Source organism: Colius striatus, chromosome 1 (assembly GCF_028858725.1).
Source record: "Colius striatus isolate bColStr4 chromosome 1, bColStr4.1.hap1, whole genome shotgun sequence".
NCBI classification, from domain to species: Eukaryota; Metazoa; Chordata; class Aves; order Coliiformes; family Coliidae; genus Colius; species Colius striatus.
This window is the reverse complement of record NC_084759.1, coordinates 59,907,447-59,926,193: the sequence shown is the minus strand read 5'-3', so window position 1 is coordinate 59,926,193 and position 18,747 is coordinate 59,907,447. Positions and strand designations below refer to the sequence as shown.

General features: G+C 38.1%; 1 protein-coding gene across 2 annotated transcripts in view; it reads right to left on the bottom strand.

The window, feature by feature from the left end:
* The window catches only part of ARHGEF7 (Rho guanine nucleotide exchange factor 7), a 124,349-nt gene that overhangs the window by 13,960 nt on the left and 91,642 nt on the right, over positions 1–18,747 (bottom strand). For both annotated transcript variants that reach the window (XM_061996819.1, XM_061996825.1), the window contains exons 12-18: positions 17,617–17,763; positions 15,823–15,909; positions 12,244–12,322; positions 10,724–10,863; positions 9,925–10,149; positions 7,805–7,898; positions 4,842–4,931 (exon numbers count right to left, since the gene is read on the bottom strand). In XM_061996819.1, coding sequence (XP_061852803.1) covers positions 4,842–4,931; positions 7,805–7,898; positions 9,925–10,149; positions 10,724–10,863; positions 12,244–12,322; positions 15,823–15,909; positions 17,617–17,763 — 862 coding nt within the window. The remainder of the gene's footprint in view (positions 1–4,841; positions 4,932–7,804; positions 7,899–9,924; positions 10,150–10,723; positions 10,864–12,243; positions 12,323–15,822; positions 15,910–17,616; positions 17,764–18,747) is intronic.

The window sequence follows — 18,747 nt, the reverse complement described above, 5'->3', positions numbered from 1 at the left end:
CACTGGATAACATGCTTACTTCAAAAGGGACCCTGGTGAAAATGAGAACTGTTTCTGTCCTTTCATCACATGCTTTCCCCTAATGCTGATGAAGGTTTAGAAAACATGTCGGTTTTGTTTCGATGCCAATTAGGTAATCCACAAAACAGCACACACACACTTCACCCCAGCAGTGCCCCAGGTTCAGGTTCGAGACCTTCAGCTGTTGCACAGCATGTCACAGTTCTCTGAAAAGCCAACACGACTGTTAAGTGAAGAGCTGCTGCTGAAAACAAACCTGCTAGTGAGAGAAGTTACAAGACACAATAAAATCTGTCACAGACATGCTCCAAACAGTACAACCCAAAAGCCAAGCATTCTAGTATTCAGAACTTCAAACAGGCCAACGTGATCGCAGTTGTACCTAGAGCTTCAGATGCTGAGCACTCGAGCCTCCATCAGGGGAACCATTTTCATCTCATCTTTTCGAGCAGAATGGTCAATTGAGAGTTGAAAGCTGTGTATTTTAACAGGCAAGTAAACATCTAGACCCTGCTTTCTGCCACGCTACTGCATACAGTGAAGTGACAGCATGACCGCAGGTAACATGAGATTATCAAAACACTGCATGTAATGAGCATGGACTGCAGGGTTCTCATGACAACTGCCAGACCGGGGTGGGGGGAGTGCAGCGCGGCCCTTCAGATTAACGTTTAAGCAATGAGGAAAAGACAGCAGTATAAAAAACAGAATCTCTTATGGACTAGCCAACGCTCTTCCAAACAAAAGGGCCAGATAGCTGAATATCTGAATGGTTTTACAGCTCTTGGACTGTATATTTTTTAAGCTGTTTTTTTCTTACTCTAACCGGCTTTTTATTTTGATTGTATTATGTAGAAAATCCAACCACTACTGCTAAGGTGTTTCTGTATCACTGGCACTCGGCTTACAAAACCAGTATGGTTTCAGTACAAAATATAAAAATGAGCTCTAGTCAAAATTCAAACCAAAAAAAAAAAAAAAGAAAAAAAAGAAAAAAGGACCTGTTGCTACACTGACCAAGTCAAAAGCAAAAAAAAAAGACCATTCAGAGCTACAAATTAACATCTGTCAGTTAAAAAACCCTCAAGAAATATCCTTAACAGGATATACATTTCTTAGAATGACTTATTTGTACGTGTACTGAATTGGCAATAGAGCCTTCCACCAGGTATAATTGAAGTTTCAGAAGCTCCCTCAGAAGTTGTTAAAATATCACATTAAAGAGACAAGGAACAGCAAGAAAACATCTAAGAAAAGCAGGCTGTGATACAACAAGCATTTGTTAAGAAAAAGCTCAGAAGTGCATTAGTTCTGGTGAGAGATATATGAGCAACAGCTCTTACGAGATGTAGACCCCATTCTGTAACTATGGGCTGTCCATATACTGTCATAGTCAGAGTCTTCTGAGAGGTCTGAAGGCTCCAAACGAGAAAGACTACTGCGACGACCCAAGGAGTCTAGACTTGATTGGTCATCATCAGCCAAGACGTGATTATGCATCAGGTCAGTGCCTTGCCATGCTAAGGATGTACAGGTGAAATGAAATGGTGGATGTGGATAGGCAGAGGTGGGATGAGGAGGAGAACGTAAGAAATAGCCACAACCAAACACATGAAATAAAAGCAAAAAAGGTGATGGGAAGAGAAGGAAAAGAGAAAATATTGTTAAAAAGGCACCAAAGTTGTTTTTCTTTTCTTTTTTTTTCTTTTCTTTTTAAATTTGTCTGGGGTTTAGGTATAAATTACACTCAGCATATAATAATTTTTCAACTGTTACAATACAATTTTGGAAGTGGTTTTTAAGCTTCTAAGCAGTCTCAGTTGAGAATTTTGAATAAGCAAAATCTTGTTTGAAAGTTAAGAATTTTGGGGGGAGAAGAGGGAGTTAGGTTCTTTAAAAGAACAGAGCCAGCTTTGGTCTGAGGGGATTTGACAGGGGACAGAGCAGTAAACACAGTAAGCCAGCATGATCCAGTGCAACAGCCCCTTCCCCATCACACATCTGTACCTCCAATCCTTTCCCTCCCTTGCAATGACAGTCATTTCTACAGCTGCTTCGTGAGCCAGGTGAGGGAACAGTTTCAGAGAAAACTAATTCCAGAAAAGATTCTTTTTTGAGGAGGTAATTTCCTCACCAGCTCACAACACAGCCACAGAAGTGCTTGTGTCATCACTGTAAAGAGGAAAATGCAGGGGAAAAAGCAAAAGGTTCTCATGCAGAGCAGGGCTGCTGACTTTCTAAATCTGCAGCAACAACTTGCACCTACTCAAGGGGATTGTCAAAGTATACCTTTCCTGTGCCTGTACCCCTTGTTATTTTTTTAACCAGGTAGTAAATTAACTCATAGAATAACAGGGCCAAGAGGCTGACAGCAACACAGCTGGGTCCCTTCCAGTCCCTCATACACTTCTTCCTACATACCTATATCTGAATCTATCTTCCCAATGAAATACTTTAAGATGTCTAGGGTAGTTGGTCAAACATAGCTAAGGACACTTTTTCTTTTCAGTTCTGGCAATATCCGAGGACTGAAACCACGTAGGTGGCCATGCTACAAGCCACCATATACATGACATTGCAAAAAAATTTCAGTCTTCGTTTGCAGCAGAAGTGCAAAGCAAACTCAGTATACAAGAGGCAGGAGAAAGTGAAACTCTTAATTGCGTCTGTCTCCCCAAACTAAATCTCACATCTTCCCCGACAAAACAACTGAAAAAAGTTGCTCTGCTACCTCTAATGCCACTGCCTAGCAGTTTGCACTGGTGCCACAGCTCTGCTGAATTGACATTGCCAAAAGCAGCACCCCTTGGGCTTTGGATTAAGGTGCAGGCAGGAGAACAATGAGTGCTGTGAGGGACAGGCACAATATTAACACAGAGGTAAGAAAGGAGTATGTAAAAAAAAGGGGCATACACTTCACAGATGACCAGCAACTCTTCCATTTTAGTCTTTTACGCTCACTACTGCTCCCACAGAAGTTACTCCAGCACGATTGGGCGCTTTTTTTTCCCCCATTTCCAATTACATTCTACAAATGGATCTTCTGAAACCTAAAGTCTTAGATGACAACACTATTCTTCCCAAACAAAGCAGCCATGTGCTTAATGAAATTTTTTCTTGCTGCATTTAAGAGCAAATAAAAGCTGCCAACTTCTGATGTAAGCAATGATACCCACAGCACTATGTATATTTCTTAAATATACATAGAAAGGAAAAAAATAGGCAAAAAAGCAAAACAAAAAGTCATATCCATTTTTTATTCTGCACACATACACACTACTGTGCACGTGCAAATGTTTCCCCAACCATTTCTTGTCACATTATCCTTGGAAATAAACAATAGATCACAGTCGAGACATTTAAACAGCAACCATCTCATTTAATTTTGTTTGGAACAACAGTATCTCTTCAGAATTGTGAACACATTCATTCCCTTTTATCCAATTAGACACACTACTGTAATGACTGTAGGGCTACAAAATAGATTAGCATTCGTCAAAGATTATGTGATTGTAGCTAATTTTACCACCTTAAGAGATCTACAGTTCATCTTCAAGACAGAAAAATGAAAACAAAGGGTTTTGCCATTACTTCAAAAGTTTCTACAGCCTAATACAAGGGCCATATTCCCATTTGAAATGACACATGAATATAAAGTAGTTGGATTTTTTCAAGGTGATAATAGTAACTGAATGAAAAAAAATCCATTAACTACATTTGCAACTCCGTTTTTGAGAGGTCTCAACTGTCAGCAAGGTGCTTTTGCTTAGAAGCAAAACAGGCACAGAATGCTGTGGGTAGCAGTTAACACTAAACAGCTTTAGTGGACAAGGAGTAAGTTATCATGTCCACTCTTCCAGTACCTGCCAATAGCAGCCAAATCATAGCATCACAGAGTAGTAGGGGTTGGAAGGGACCTTTAGAGATCGTCTAGTCCAACTCCCCTACCGAAGCAGGTCCACCCGCTTCAGGTCGCATATGCTTCAGGATCATTATACTGTGTTCCAAGGATCCCCAAAATTCATCGGTATTCAACAGCGCAAAAAACTGTGCAAACAGGAACAAAGGCAACAGCATTTTCTCCTTCCTTGTGTAAATGGAACACATGCTGGTGGACTCCCCTGCTTTGCGCAGCGTTTTACTTACAACACAGAGGAACTCCACATGGCAACCTTGATTTGGATTTAATGAAGTAGGACCCCAGAGGCACGTTACAGGTTTTCAATAAGCTAGGTATTGATCTGAGGAACTAAAAATGGCTTTAAGCAACACACAGATCTCAGAACAATTTCTCCTGAAATTATGAGATGGGATTAAAATTTTAAATTAATACTAAAAACAAGTAGTGGCAATAAAAGAAAATAAATTTTTATAGGTCTACGTTACTTTTCCATAGCAGAAGTCTACGTTGAACAGAACAAGACAAAAATACACTTCTCTAAAATGATGATTTCTTCTTCATTCCTCCTCTCTACTTATCAGCTTCTTGAAATTTATCAAAAAGCATACTGACTGTCATTCCTCTTGCAACACCTCTGATTCACTGGTGAGGGTTTTGTGCAATTTTAACTGTGACAAGGAGTCACTTTTAGGTTTTGTTGCTATTAGTTTTTTTAAAGACTGAAAGAATTAAGAGTCTCTAACCACGGTCCTTGCCGTCCAATACTTAAAACACCCAGTACTGATATTAAGCCAGAAACAGGTTATCATTTCTTCCAGGTCCGCTCGCTACTTGCAAAGCCATGAGCACATACACTTCGCTTTCTCACAAACTAGCTCATTTGTGGTTTAGTTAGCCATTTCAGTACTTTCTAACTTACTTGAATTTAGTGTTTGACGTGTTTTGGCACTTGTGCAATACGCTTCAATGACTTTAAGAATCTGAGCATCTTCTTCTAAAGCAGCTGTACCTAGAATCAATGGGAAAATAGAATTTTAAACAGGATTACATTTCTAAAAACACAAAAGTCTTTGTAAATCAGTATGTTTTGGTTGAGTCCTAACTTCAGCCTAATCAACCCTTTAAAATTCTCCTGATCACCCCATTTATAAAATTAAACTTTGATGAGGAAAAGTAACAGCTTAAAAAGAGAAAATACTCTTTTGAAAAGCCATAGGGGGAACATTCCAAGAAATTTTCTGAGCATCTGAAATTTTTCTTTACATGTTTTGAAGTATGATCACTCTGGTTCTAAACCAAAGAGTTATTAAACTGAGAAAAGCTTTATACTCCAGGTACTATACATATATTTCATTACTTAATTAAAGAAGTCAAGAAACAGAGTATTAATTCACAGAGATGATGACAACTTTTGGATTTTGTGTGTGTTTATATATCTGTATTTCAGATTTACCCCTTCAACACAAGCACACTATTGAAGATTAAACTCAGAATTAGCAGAGTAATAACTATGTCAGTACAATTTCAGTCTGGTGTGCAGTAGGAAAGGTGTCACTGTCACATAAATATATCTGTGAAAAGTGCAGTAATTAAACTTCTCAGACTTGGAAGTAGAAGCAGCACTACTAAAAAAAAAACCACTCTAACTATTCAAGCTTAACATGGCAAAATTTTTCCTACAGGTAGAGCTCCAGAGCAAATCTCCTTGGAGTATTCAGTAAAAATGCTGTCAAACTGTTCACTTGCAACAGAGAGACATTCCAACGAAACTGAAATCTAGATGTACATCTACCATTAGCTTAGATGGAACTAGGAGTCTACATGTAGGACAAGATGATTTGTTTTAAAAGAATTTTTCCTGTTTTCCTCCTTGAAAAAATTAGGCTTGAAGATTTTCTGCTCCATGAATCTGAACTGCCTTCAACATCAGTGTCGTAGCACTCCCTGTCACTCAATGCATCCTGTTAGTTTCTATGATTTATTATTACCAGAACAAAGTTGACTGTGCAAACATTTGTCAGGATCAGCTGACAAGCAAATATTGAAGAAATTATCATCTTGACCCAATATAGCTTCCCTACAGTTTAAGAGATGCAGGTGCTCCAATGTACAGGTTATTTTTATTCCAAGGCAGGAAAAACAACTGGATTTCATTGTGGTTAGAATGCAGCACCATATTATTACAGTAGCTGGACAAATATTTCACTTCTGAAATGAGTATTGTGGGTTCACTCAGTTGAAATACCTTACCTATTTTGGTTTGCCTGCTATTTGACATAAAAGTTCTCAAAATATAGCCCATAAATCTCTGGGATTCTAAGAGAAGTAAAAAAGCCCAAATCTATCTATCAATAAGCTTTAAGTTTGACAGACGTTCCTTAGTGGAAAACTTTTACAGCTCCACAAGTTGGAAAAAGTTGAAAGAGCACTAACATACAACAAAAGCTTCTAATTACTGACACAAGGAGTGGGGAAAAAAGATGAATATCAAGAATCAGTAAGTACTTCCTGAAGTAATACTGACTTAAAGCCATCAAAAATTCTTTTTATTCAAAGTTAACTCCTACATACAAAATCCTGAAAGGTGTTAATTCAATCAGGAGTAGAACAATGTATCTGCAACCTATAGCTTCCCTCCTTCCCCAAAAAAGAACTCTTACCTCCTCTCACTAAGTGTTCTATGGTAATTCCTACATCTCCAAGTTGACAACTTTACTGCTGTCATTAAAACTACTGAATCTCCATTCTCCAACATCTGAAATGATACTGTATTGCAGTACTTCCATTTTTCCTAAACAGATACTTTCCTGTAAGGATAAAGGATCTTGAACCAAAGCAGCTACTTGCACATCCGTGAACAGGGGATCATTCTATTCACTACCTTAACTTTTGCCATATGAAATTCACAGCACACTCAGAAGGATGTTCACCTCAGATAAACCAACTGTGTTCCGAGGAACAATTTTTTCTCACTAACACTAGATAATCCAGTGAGAGACAATGCTCATGATAACATAGTTCATGTGTTTAACACTCAAGGCACAGTATCTTAAAAAGCCTGTGAGCAAAGGACCGACAAAAAGCAGCAAAAGTTGCAGTAAAATAATTTGGCCTTCATCCTAAAGACTATGTCTTTTATTGTTACAAGTAATTAGATTATTCATTCACACAAATTTCTAAGGGAAAGTTACAGTGACATTGACAACTAAGTGAATATTATGTGTGTTTGATAACATTCAAGTTCCCTTTATCCCAAATTACCCCAACATCCAGATTTTGACCTTTCTGTTTCTCTATATTCAGTTCAATGTTGCTCTTCAGACCAAGCAGTATATAAAACCCTGCTATTTATTCAGACACTAGCAAGTAACCCTATTTCTAGGAGATTTCAGCAGACTGTTGGATCTTAAGAGTAACCGTGGAAGCAACTGGTCTTTGAACTAGCAGCACCCAGCTTTCTAACACCCAGCTCCTACTAAGACTAATTTCAGAGCAGAGATACCAAGTATTCTCCAAGAGCAGGACATTATGTTAATACTATAAGAAACTGAAAAGACAGGTTTACCCTACTGAACGTTACATGGCTCTGTAGTCAGCCTCACTTCCCTCTGCAGCAAACAGAAATAGGCACTTCACAAGCACACTGTAGCCATTCATTGTAGCCAATAGTAAAGCTCAAGAAAGCAACTTAATGCCATCGTGATACAAGCACCCAAAATGAATAAAACAAACCATTTTCTGGAGATACCTACTCTCTCTCCCCTGATGGGACAGAGGAAACCAAATGACTGACTTACACTGTACATCTCACTTTCACAGAATTTAAACTGACGTTAATTGCAACCTTTTATTATGTAGACAGGTGTTCAAAGTCTCTCTTACTTTTTCTCAGTGCAAACTCTTCATCTGATGGCTTCCGTTCTGGCTTGCGTTTGGGAAGCAGCTTTTTCATGGTTTTAGGGCTTTTACTGAGATCCTGTGTGGGGGAAACAAAAATAAAAAGGGTAGAGCTTCTCTACAATATTTCAGAAGTTGAATTTCTAAGGACTTACTGTCTTTCAACAGAACCAAAATTAAGTTTTAGTATTTTTTGACAAATCTGATTTGCCTGACATTTCCTCTCTACCCTTCCTCCAACTATACACAAAGTCAGATATTTTATCTGTTCTGTTAACAGAAATATGAAGAAAAGCTGCTGCAAAAGCATGCAGGCTGTTTGGAAGCTAGAGCGAAGGGAAGAGGTAGGCATTCATTAACACAGGGATTTTTTTTTTCTTAGTTTTTGAAAAGATAATCCATTTCACTTATCTAACCAGAAGCTGGTAAAAAAAAGAAAAGACCTAACAAGGAAGCTTGGTAGGTAATATTAACCTTCAAAGCCAGAATGTTTAAGTGTTTCAGACTGTTCTTAAAAAGCTCTACAGAAAAAAAGAAACAAAACCAAAAAACTCTCCAAAACCACATAACAAAGGAAAAAAAAGATTAACAAATATAGCATTTCTGCTTAAAATTGTGGTCCTGCTAATTTACAGGAACAATGCTTGGTTACAAGAACAAAAGGAATAGACTGGTCTACCCCTTACCTTAAGGATTCAAGACATTCTCTATAAAAATACAGAATAAGAAGGGTAAATAGTGAATAAGCAGGACAGACCAAAGTAGATGAAGATAGGTTCTGAACATCACTGTATGCTAATCACTGTAAATGTGATTGAAGTTTAATACACTGGAGAATTTAGTGCCCTACATATGACAGTGTGAAAGGATTTTAACTTAAATTACAAAATGAGCACGTAGTACAGTCAAATCGAACTAGCTCTTGTAACAACTAAGCCTAAATACTAATCTTCCAATTGCAGATCAGCTATCACTTTTTACCCTGTTGTTTAGGAGACTTACAAAAGAAAAGGATAAAAAAAAGTCACACACATAGCCACCACACAGAAAACCAAAGTCAGGCCACACTGGTGCACAGTGCTTAAGTTCACAGTTTCTAAGAAACTGCTATTTACAAGTTTGGAAAACAAAATCTTCTCATCTCAAAATCTTCCATGTCATTTTTCTTGCAGAAAAAAAAAAATATTCTTAGGGGTAACTGAATGATTCTTTCTGAGCACTGTTTCTTGACACTAAATTAGTATCAGGAGATTGTCTAACAAAGACACTGAAACAAGAAAGACCACCAAGCCACAGAGCATCCTCACATACACAGAGACTTCCAACAGAAACCTAACATTTTTCTTACATTTTACTAAAATATGTCAAACGTAATTTGGGGGGACTAAATTAACCTACCACCACCATCTTTTTTTGTGGTAAAAACATCATGGTTTATTTCTCTTGGAACAGATTCCCATTTTGTACCACACGCTAATTAAAAAGTACACCACTATGTCAAAAACCAAGGGGGTTTTTTTGCTAATAGTAACTTCACCCATCAGATTCTTTTGAGTACAAAAACATTACCTATTATTTTGACCATTAACCTCTGTTTTAAAAATATGCTATTGTTACCTAGTAACAGTGGCAAATGCTGAGGAATCAAGGGTCAATTATACCACCACAGTTGTTCAGAGTTGTTTGATGCAGCACTCGGAAGCACCATAGGATCCCCTATCCTAGATATTTCAGTGTGCTTAGCAAATAACTTACTTGGCAATAAGTCTGGATGAGCAACATCACAAACTAATTGCTAGTTTTAAAAACATAATTTTTGAAGGGTGTCTTATTAACTGGACAAACAGTGGAAATAAGTGGAAGCACGTGGGAGGAGGCAGGGAAGTCTCCCCTAGCAAGCCTTAGTATTTTGAGCCGCAAGACTATATCCCTGTTTGAAATAAACAGCATTCACTAGTCCCTTGCCACCGATTCAGCATCGGCTGTTAAATCATCTTCCTATAAAAAAGTGAATAAAATTGTTAAATGGTGTGTAAAAAAGAAAAGCGAAATTTCCCATTGCAGGCCTGCTTACACAGTCATATTTCTTGGCTGCTGCATCTCACCTCTTTATAACAAAGAGCTGCTGAAGGCCGTAATGGAGGTGCGGGCCGGAGGCAGCTCAGACTCCAAGGCTTGGGGGTTTTGGGAGGTTCCAGAGGTCCCCAGTTTATCGTGGTATGTGAAGTCCCGTGGTGTGACGGATGAGGGAGAGTGTGGTACGCAGGAGTCAGTGGTATTGGCTTGCTGTCTGAATGCTTGCTGGAGGGTGTTACTGGATGGGAAGGAAGCTGTCAAGAGACAGAAAGGTGATGGGAAGGGAATGAAAGCATATTATGGCAATAAAAACATAGCATCATCAAGGATTGGAAAAATAATCTCATTTGCTATCTAGTACTTCTGTTTATTACAGTTGGCCTTCGAAAAACTTTTTAAATTAAATTATTACGATTTGGAAAAATGGAGCTTAAAGAAATTTGTATTGCCTACCACAGACAGAGCGCACACTAAAGAAAGAACAGCTGCAAGCAGTCCTGCTCCCACTTCTCTCACCACTAAGGAGGAAGCTAAATTTAGATCCATTCATATCCAACAGCTCAAATGCAGAACCCAAAAGAAAGTACTTAAGGAAATTGTTTCTTCACAGCCTGTCAAATACACCACCAATTAAAACCTACTGTCCTAAAGATACTTAAAAGTTGGTGATGTATTACTTGGTTAAGATAGAAAGAGCAACAATAACGAATATTCTTTTACCTTGTAAAACTACTACAGCAAGGCTCCAGCATTTTATGGCTAAATTTGCCATATAACCTAGTTCTCGACACATTGCTCACGCACTTCAATCCAGAAGCTCCCTCTTACCGTGTGAGATGGCACAGAGTGAGGTTTGATGGTGGGATTACCAACAGTTGTGACTTTGGTTTGCTTCTGCAGATGATCCACCCATTCATGCAAATCTTGTTGGTTGTTACAAGACACTAGTATCCTTTCAATCATATTTCCTAGGTGACCCAAAACAAAACAGAAGATGTAGGAAACCACAGAAAGACAACTTAGTCAGCATGACATGGCAATAAAGCCATTAATTTCCTAAAACATTATATCCCCTAAGCACTAAGCAAAAATGTTAACCTGTATTTACAGCACGACAGCATCTCACTTTCCAGGTTGTAGCAAATCTCCCCTCTTTATATTTGTTCTTGTGCCAAGCATAGGAGTTCTGCTTTTGTCCCTACCTCTAGCAAACACAACCTTTAATGACAAGAGATAGATGTAGAAGACAGGCTCAAATAGTAGCCTTACACTTTGCTGTCTTCCCCAGGAAAGCCAACATATATCCTAAAATATTGTTGCTGGATCTGTAATCTACAATATAGAAGTTATAAAGTATGATTCACCTATCTTCTCTCGAAAAGAGGCATAAAGTTGGTCTAAATCTAATCTTAAAACTGAGGCAAAAGTCCCTTGGGGTAAGTCATCTTACCCAGAGATTAATTTCTGCAGTTAACTATTTTAACCCATCACATTCCTCATCTGAGTTCAGTGTCTTAGCCACTGTCTCAGAGAAACACACACCAACAGCTTTTCCACTCTGCATCATAGCATCGATGTGTGATACTGTCTGCCACTCAAGAGGGTCAAAATTCATTTACTTAAATGCAATCTGCCTGGAGATGGAATTGACAGAGGAAACAAATGAAGGTATGACGCTCCACCATGTAGACCTTTCTACCACTGTCCTTTAAATCACCCAAGGATATAAGGTACATGCTGATACAAATGACTTAACAACCAAAAACTACTCCAAGTAAGCACAATGGTAACCATCATTAGCATTAGAGATGCTGAAGGTCTCCCAGGAAACAGGTAGACCATTTCCAGAAGAAAGATCTTGCTTAAAGCTCTTCCAGAGTCTCTGGAATTCCTTTTCTTACAGTGAGTAGCATATTTTGAACTGCTGCATTACAAAGGACCTTCTCCAAGGCTACTGCCTCCATCTATTGAAGTACAGAAATCTGAGGAGGAACCCCATGCAAAGGTAGTTTGTTAACCACTGGGAAAAAGCAGCTTTCAAGTGAAACTCTGGGTAGCTGTTGTACCAAGTTTGCATAACCACAGAACAGTTGAGGCTAGAAAGGACCTCTGTAGGTCATCCACCCCACTGCTCAAGCACAGACACCTAGAACTGGTTGCCCAGGACTGTAGCCAGAGAGTATCTCTCTTGAGTATCTCCAAGAATGGAGCTCTCTCCAGGAACCCTGTATCAGTGCTTGGTCACCTTCACAATGAAAAAATTTCTCCCTCTGTTCAGACAGAACATCTGATGTTTGAAATAGCATTTCCTGGAGTAAGTAGTAGAGAAAAATATTTACAGTCAATACCTGATATTTCAAATGCATTTTTATGATTTTCACTGTCTTCCAGCTTTGTGATGGTCATTCCTGTCATAGGCAGTTTTCCCTAAAAACAAAAATAAAAATCCAACAGTAATCCTGAAGTTAAATCCAGAACACACAAGAAATTATCAAGTAAAGAATACATAAACTTCAAGACCTGAACAAAGGCATACACAGTAAACTGACAAACATAAACACACACAGTGAGAAGTTTAAAAACATTTAAAAATCCATACAAATACTTCATAACTTTTAATAAGCTCCGCTTCTGCAAATGATACCTGTGATTTCAATGAGGCTACTTGATAACTATGAAGGCTTTGAAATCCATATAAATGTCACAGTGGCCACTCACCAACAGCCTCAAGTTCTTAAAACCAAGACCTTCAGGGTCATCTATACAACAGAGGCAATGGTGACTCATCTTTGAGCACATTTGCTTGCAAACTATTAGCTCTCAAAATAAGTTTTGTGCTACAAGGAGATAGAGAAAGGAAGATTCCACTATGCAAATGCATCAGTCATTTACTCTTGTCTCTAATAACCCCATTACTAAATTTACACTCAGAAATATTGGAGAACCAAAAAAAAAAACCCACAAACCAAAAGCAATAAAAACACCTTTAAACTTATAAAGTTTCAGAAGAACATAACTTTACAGAAGACAACATATCATTTTAAACCCAGTCAAGCTGGGGAAAAAAAAAGTCAGTTGAGTGTAACTTCTTGACCCTTTAGAAACACAAAAGAATAAATAAGATTGAATACTGTCAGGATGAAAGTCTTGAACAAAAATGCAACTTTTAGTAAAGTTTAAGACAGATCTAGCATTCTCCTGCACAGAAACCCTATTCAGCACACGCTGGCAAAAGTGCAAATACTATGTACTGTGGAATTTTGGCTCCAATGAAGGGAAAATAAAAAAACCAACTTGGGTCTTGGGTTTTTTCCCTGTTAACGACTGCAGAATAGACAAAGGTTTCTTAGAAGCTTGAAAATGAAAAACCACTTGATATTCTGTATGCATGGAGCACATTCAAACCCAAGATGCCAAAGGGAAAGGAAGAGCTTTCTTGCAAGAGTTTCCCTACTGGAGGAAACATGGTGGCATCATGCACTACAATGCACTCTAAATTTGTGTCTCTTGTTTTTCCTGGTTTGCTGGTTCAGGAATAACACAGTATATAACCACAATGAAAGAGAGGTGTGACAACTGCTGATGTAGGTGGAAAGGGAATATGGGTATACGCTAGGCAAAAGACTGGTGACAGAGAAAGATCACCTGAACCACATGAAGAGAAAAAAATACAGTCAGCAAAACAGAGAAAATGGAGGTGAACTTGTGAATCGTTCGTATTCCCTTTCTTTCAACAAACAACTGTGAAAGCCTCTTGTGAAGTATGGTCCATGGCCCTCGTGGCTTTGATTTACTACTGCTAAAAGTTCTCACCTTTAGTTCAAGTGGCAGAGACATCAGCACTATCAACCAGAAAATCTCAAGTCTGCTGATAACTGGAATATTCAAATATAGGGAGAGTGTAATATAGGATTCCACCTCTAGTGGCATCATTTCCCTGGGAATGACTAGGGGAACTGCATCATCATCATCATCATCTGTCCACACCTATCCCAGTCCTGAGACAAGAACCTCAAAAGAAAAGTTCAGGCCGTCCATATTATGCAATTCAGACACAGCTCTGAGTCACTGTCTCAGACAGTGATGAAATAATTTTACCTGGCTCTGAATATATAGTTACTAACATTTGAGAAATTCTCAGTGTTGGGAAAATCGCACAAGAGGTTCTGAGGAAATTAACGAGTTTTGCAAACTCTTGGATGGTAAACACTAAGAGTGAGCTATGGTCATATTGAATAGAGACAGAAGGCACAGAAAACTGCTATTTACTCACAAAGTTGTGCACCTGGGGGACAAGGTGGGAGGAAGGAGGAAGAAACTTAAGTGATATACAATAGGAGAATAAAATAAAGCCCAACTGTTTCACTTCATATGGTTTGTTAATACACTAAATTCCCAGTCAGTTGCCTTGGTAACCAGCACACAAGAATCTACCCCCATTGGGAATTCTGGATGTGCCACTTGAAATCCAGAGCTCACCTGCCTTTTCTGGTACCTCTTCCCACCAATGTTGAGATAAAGCACTGGCCAAACATTCTGAAGAACAGCACAAAGCTAACAGAAGCTTGAGAGTCCACTTGAACGCCATAATACAACACTGTCTCAGACAAATCCAGCTACTGCCACGACAGGTAAGATTTGAATCCAAACAAAAATTCTGGAATTCAGTTGCTCTCAATTAAAAAGTCATCCAGTTTGTGACTGACTGTGGTTGATCCCATAGGTACCCTGAATGACTAAGCTTCAGCATTCTTTCATAGTAGGCAAATCAATGCTCAAGAGAAAGTAACAAAATGTTTTGAGAGATTTACAGAAGTATTTAGAGCAGGTGAAATCTCTGTCTCCTTTTAGAACTCTGCTGCAGTTTTCCCCTTGCTTTTGGTGTTTTACTGTGGTGTCTGGAAACCACATAGCAAAACCTAAAGAACATTTATAAAGATTTCAGTAAGTCGTGCACTATGCATTTGCTTTAACTCCACTTCTCAGGTGTCTTTGGAATTACACAGTCAAAACACAAGCCCTTGTGCAAAATGTGTCCTAGAGCTACAGAGGAGCCAACGCAATCAGCACTGATCCTCCTGTGCTGTAGCAGAGTTGTTCTGTTTCTGTAGTGGGGAAATTGGCACACATATTCAGCTAGGAAAATCAGTAGAAAGCTCATGGACTTTGTCTCTCAGCAGTGAGAAGAGTGTTTGTGAAGTGAAACACCTGATGCTAAGGAAATGAAGACAACATTATGTGCATTCTGAGTGGTGTTACAGCAGCCTGGCTTCAAACTTGGCCAGGGAGTGAATCAGTCCATGTACTTCATCTGCTCTAGTAGCTGGAGTTGGAGTAGATCAAGTGCCCTTTTGGAGCATGCCTTCCAGTTCAGCTTCATCCAGAGGGAATCTAGCCTGTGAGCCCTAAAACAACTTCCACGCTGTGACTCAAAGACATTTATACACAAAAAAAACTAGAAGATTAATTTCAAAAGTGCTCTGCTGATTCAAAGATAAAACACGAATGTAGATGTGCCTAAAGAGACAGATGGTAACAGTCTCACACCAACGAAAGCTTAAGAGTGGGGTGTAAATTTTGGCAAGACTAAGCAGCAGTCAAAGAACACTGACAAACCTGCCCAACAGCACTGTTTTCCTACGTACATCTAAATGCTACTGATGCTTCCACTCATTAGTTACTACAAACATCGTAGAAAAAAAACCCTTGCTGACAGTCATAGCTGCAAAAAGTCAAACCCTGGGCTTCCAGCCCAGAATTTTATAGAACTGATGACCAATTCTTACTGTAGAAATTAGCTTTTCACTTGACAAATGCAGAAGTTCAATAATCCTTTCAAGTTCCCTATGAAATATCATTTGTAACAAAAAAAACCTCCCCACACACAACATAAGTATACACACACATATGTACACATATTACTTTACCTGATAGATAAAGCCACTCATTCTCGGGCTGGCAGACAACATTAGCAAAATGTTAGGGAAGAGAAGAAGATACCTTTCATTCTTTTCCTTATTGAAAAGAAAAAAGAAAAGTAAATACAACATTAAAAGCTCCCTTCCCCCTTTTCCTGTTTTATATTATTAAAAAGTACCATCAATGTTACAACTCCGTAATTACTCTACAAATGTTTGCTCCTGGCAAAACAAACTTATTTATTTGATTATGATGTTATCTGATTTAATTTGCTACTTGCAAAGAGCTAATAACATATGACTATGCTTCTTCCTGGAGAGTACAGCCTAATGTTTAAGAATGGGAATTTTACAGTCTGGATGAAATACTGACCTTATTCAGGATATATTGGATATATTTTTTAATATAATTTAGATTAATGCTGTTACAGTAATGTCAAGACCATGGTGTCTCAAATTAGAGACAGTTCTGAATGATATTGAATTATTACCCCAAGTTAGAAAATAACGTAAAAGAAAATGCCTATATTTGCAACAAAATTATTCATTACACTGTTTACTTGCTGGTTTTACTTATGAAGTTGTCCTTTGTAGTTTTGTGTTAGGGATATTTTTACAGGAGGAGAAGGTTTACTCTACTGCTATAGACAGACAATGAAAGTGAAAAACATGAAGGTATAATGTTTTAATTTTAATGATAAAACAAACGTATTCCTTGGCAAAGTCACCATCTCGATTTCAAGCATTTTTGCAAAAAAATACCATTCCTTACCAAGCTCTCATGTTTCTATTTGTTTTTCAGTAAGCATTTTTAAAAAGACAAAACCAAACCCAATTGCATTTGCACAAAAGAAGCCGTTTTGCATCTAGTCAGTAAGCCGTAAGGCTATGCAGGAACTTCTAAAAGCCCATTAGACTTGACATTTTAGCAAATGACAGTGGGAGGTACGGTAGGGTTTTGTTTTAATTTAAGACCACAAGAAGAGATGTGACTGTAGAAGATGCACTAATCAGCTCTACTGAATCTTATGTATTTTAACATCTAACAAAATATCTGAGAGAGAAATACTAGGTGACAGATTTTTAAATATTCAGTTGCATAAACACACTTGTCTTTCTTCACCAGGTTCAAAGCTTCATTGATTTTTATAGTTGAAAAACTTACAGTAAAAACAAGTTAGTAGCTCTTATAACATTTCTATTAGCACTTGCTTCTCAGACTATTTTAACATTATTTCTAGTAGGACAATCTATTCTTTGTGTGTTGTTTTATTTTGTCGGGGTTTTTTTCAAATAATCACCCCAGACATTGCAGTGTCACCTTCAACTTCCTAATGTCTTTCCCTATTCTCTTACTCAAAAGACCACCTGGCTCTCAGGCTTGTATTTCAAAATGTACTACTTGTGCTCAAAACAGCAAGGAAAAAGTGTGTCTCAGACACCTGACAATACAAAAATTGCAAGTTCTTCTTACCTAAAACACATGGTAACAACTGCTATGCAAAATGATCCTATAATGTAACTACCTATGGAAAGCACTGTTTAATTATGCACTTTGCAAACACTCCTGCAAAAGTCATTTTACAATGTTTATAACTGCTACATCGGTTTGTGTTTTGGTAAATTTTACAAATGAGATCATCTGTCTTCAAGAAAATTTATTTGAGGTTTTGTAATAGAGGTCTTAAATCAGTAGAGAAAGCTTTTATTCTCGATTAGTATCTTTGAAACAGTCTGTTTATTTCTGCTGCATAATGACTGCAATTAATTTTATTCAAAGTGGAAAGAAGAGAAGGGCATTACCTCACTTCCAGCACACTGAATCATGACCTGGGACATGTAAATCACATTGCCAAGTGTTTTAATATCCTCTCCCTCCCAACAACGGATAGCTTCCGTCAGTATTTGTAGTTCAAGTTCTTTCCTCTTCCGTACTTCTTGACATTGTGCCTAACAAACACAAGGAAAAACACCATCTCTACCAACTATCAATCTAGAGCAGGTTAAGGACAGAAATACCACTACAGCTGTATTTACTGTTGTGCTTGTACTACACAGAAGATTGCACCTAACTTGAAGTGTTTTATTTAGATCACTATTTCTATTATTTCTTACAAAACCAGTTTGCTAATTTCTGTATTACTACTTTTCCTTTCAACACATTGACTTCAATTACCATTCCAAATTCAGTCATAGCTCTGTTTCTCTTCTCCTTACACTTAAAATTCTTGTACTTCCAACCACAAACGGCTAGGTTCAGTAACGCAGCTGTCACAAATACACGACTATACAACAAAGCATGCCAACTGTGCAAACTGTGAGCATGTATAACCTTGTGTTCCTACTTTTATTACACGTCTCCAATTTTCTCCTACTAGCTATACTCCTGTTGATTCAAATTACTCTCAGCAAGAATTGTTTCCTCTTGTTTGTAACACGCTCAACAGAATGGAACCCACCAGCCTCTTTCTGAAGACAGATAACACTAAATTTCTGCTTTCAAAACCAAAAAATGCCAGGTTACCACAGCACACATTTCTAACAGGAAGCAGAAAGCATTAGGTTTATTGTAACTGTGATTGCATTAAGTATATGCTTGTCACAGTCAAGGTGTATTGGCATTTTGTTTTTTAAAAAGACGGGTGTCAGACATCTGATCTGTTCAAATTAAGCTTCCTGCTCCAATTACTACTTGAAGTTTAGTATCTTCTGAACTTGACTAGCACTTTCCTCTTCATCCCCTCTACCCCAATCATTACCACCATTGCACTTCAGAAAAAACTCAGAACATATATTCAAATGTTGCCAAGCAGCCCTTGCTCAAGACACTAGTTATACTAGCACTAGTGGAAAGGAAGACTAAGCATCAGCAAGAGTGCAGACCATGAGGTGCAGAATGCTTTGCGTGACTCTTAATTCAGTTGTCTATTTGCT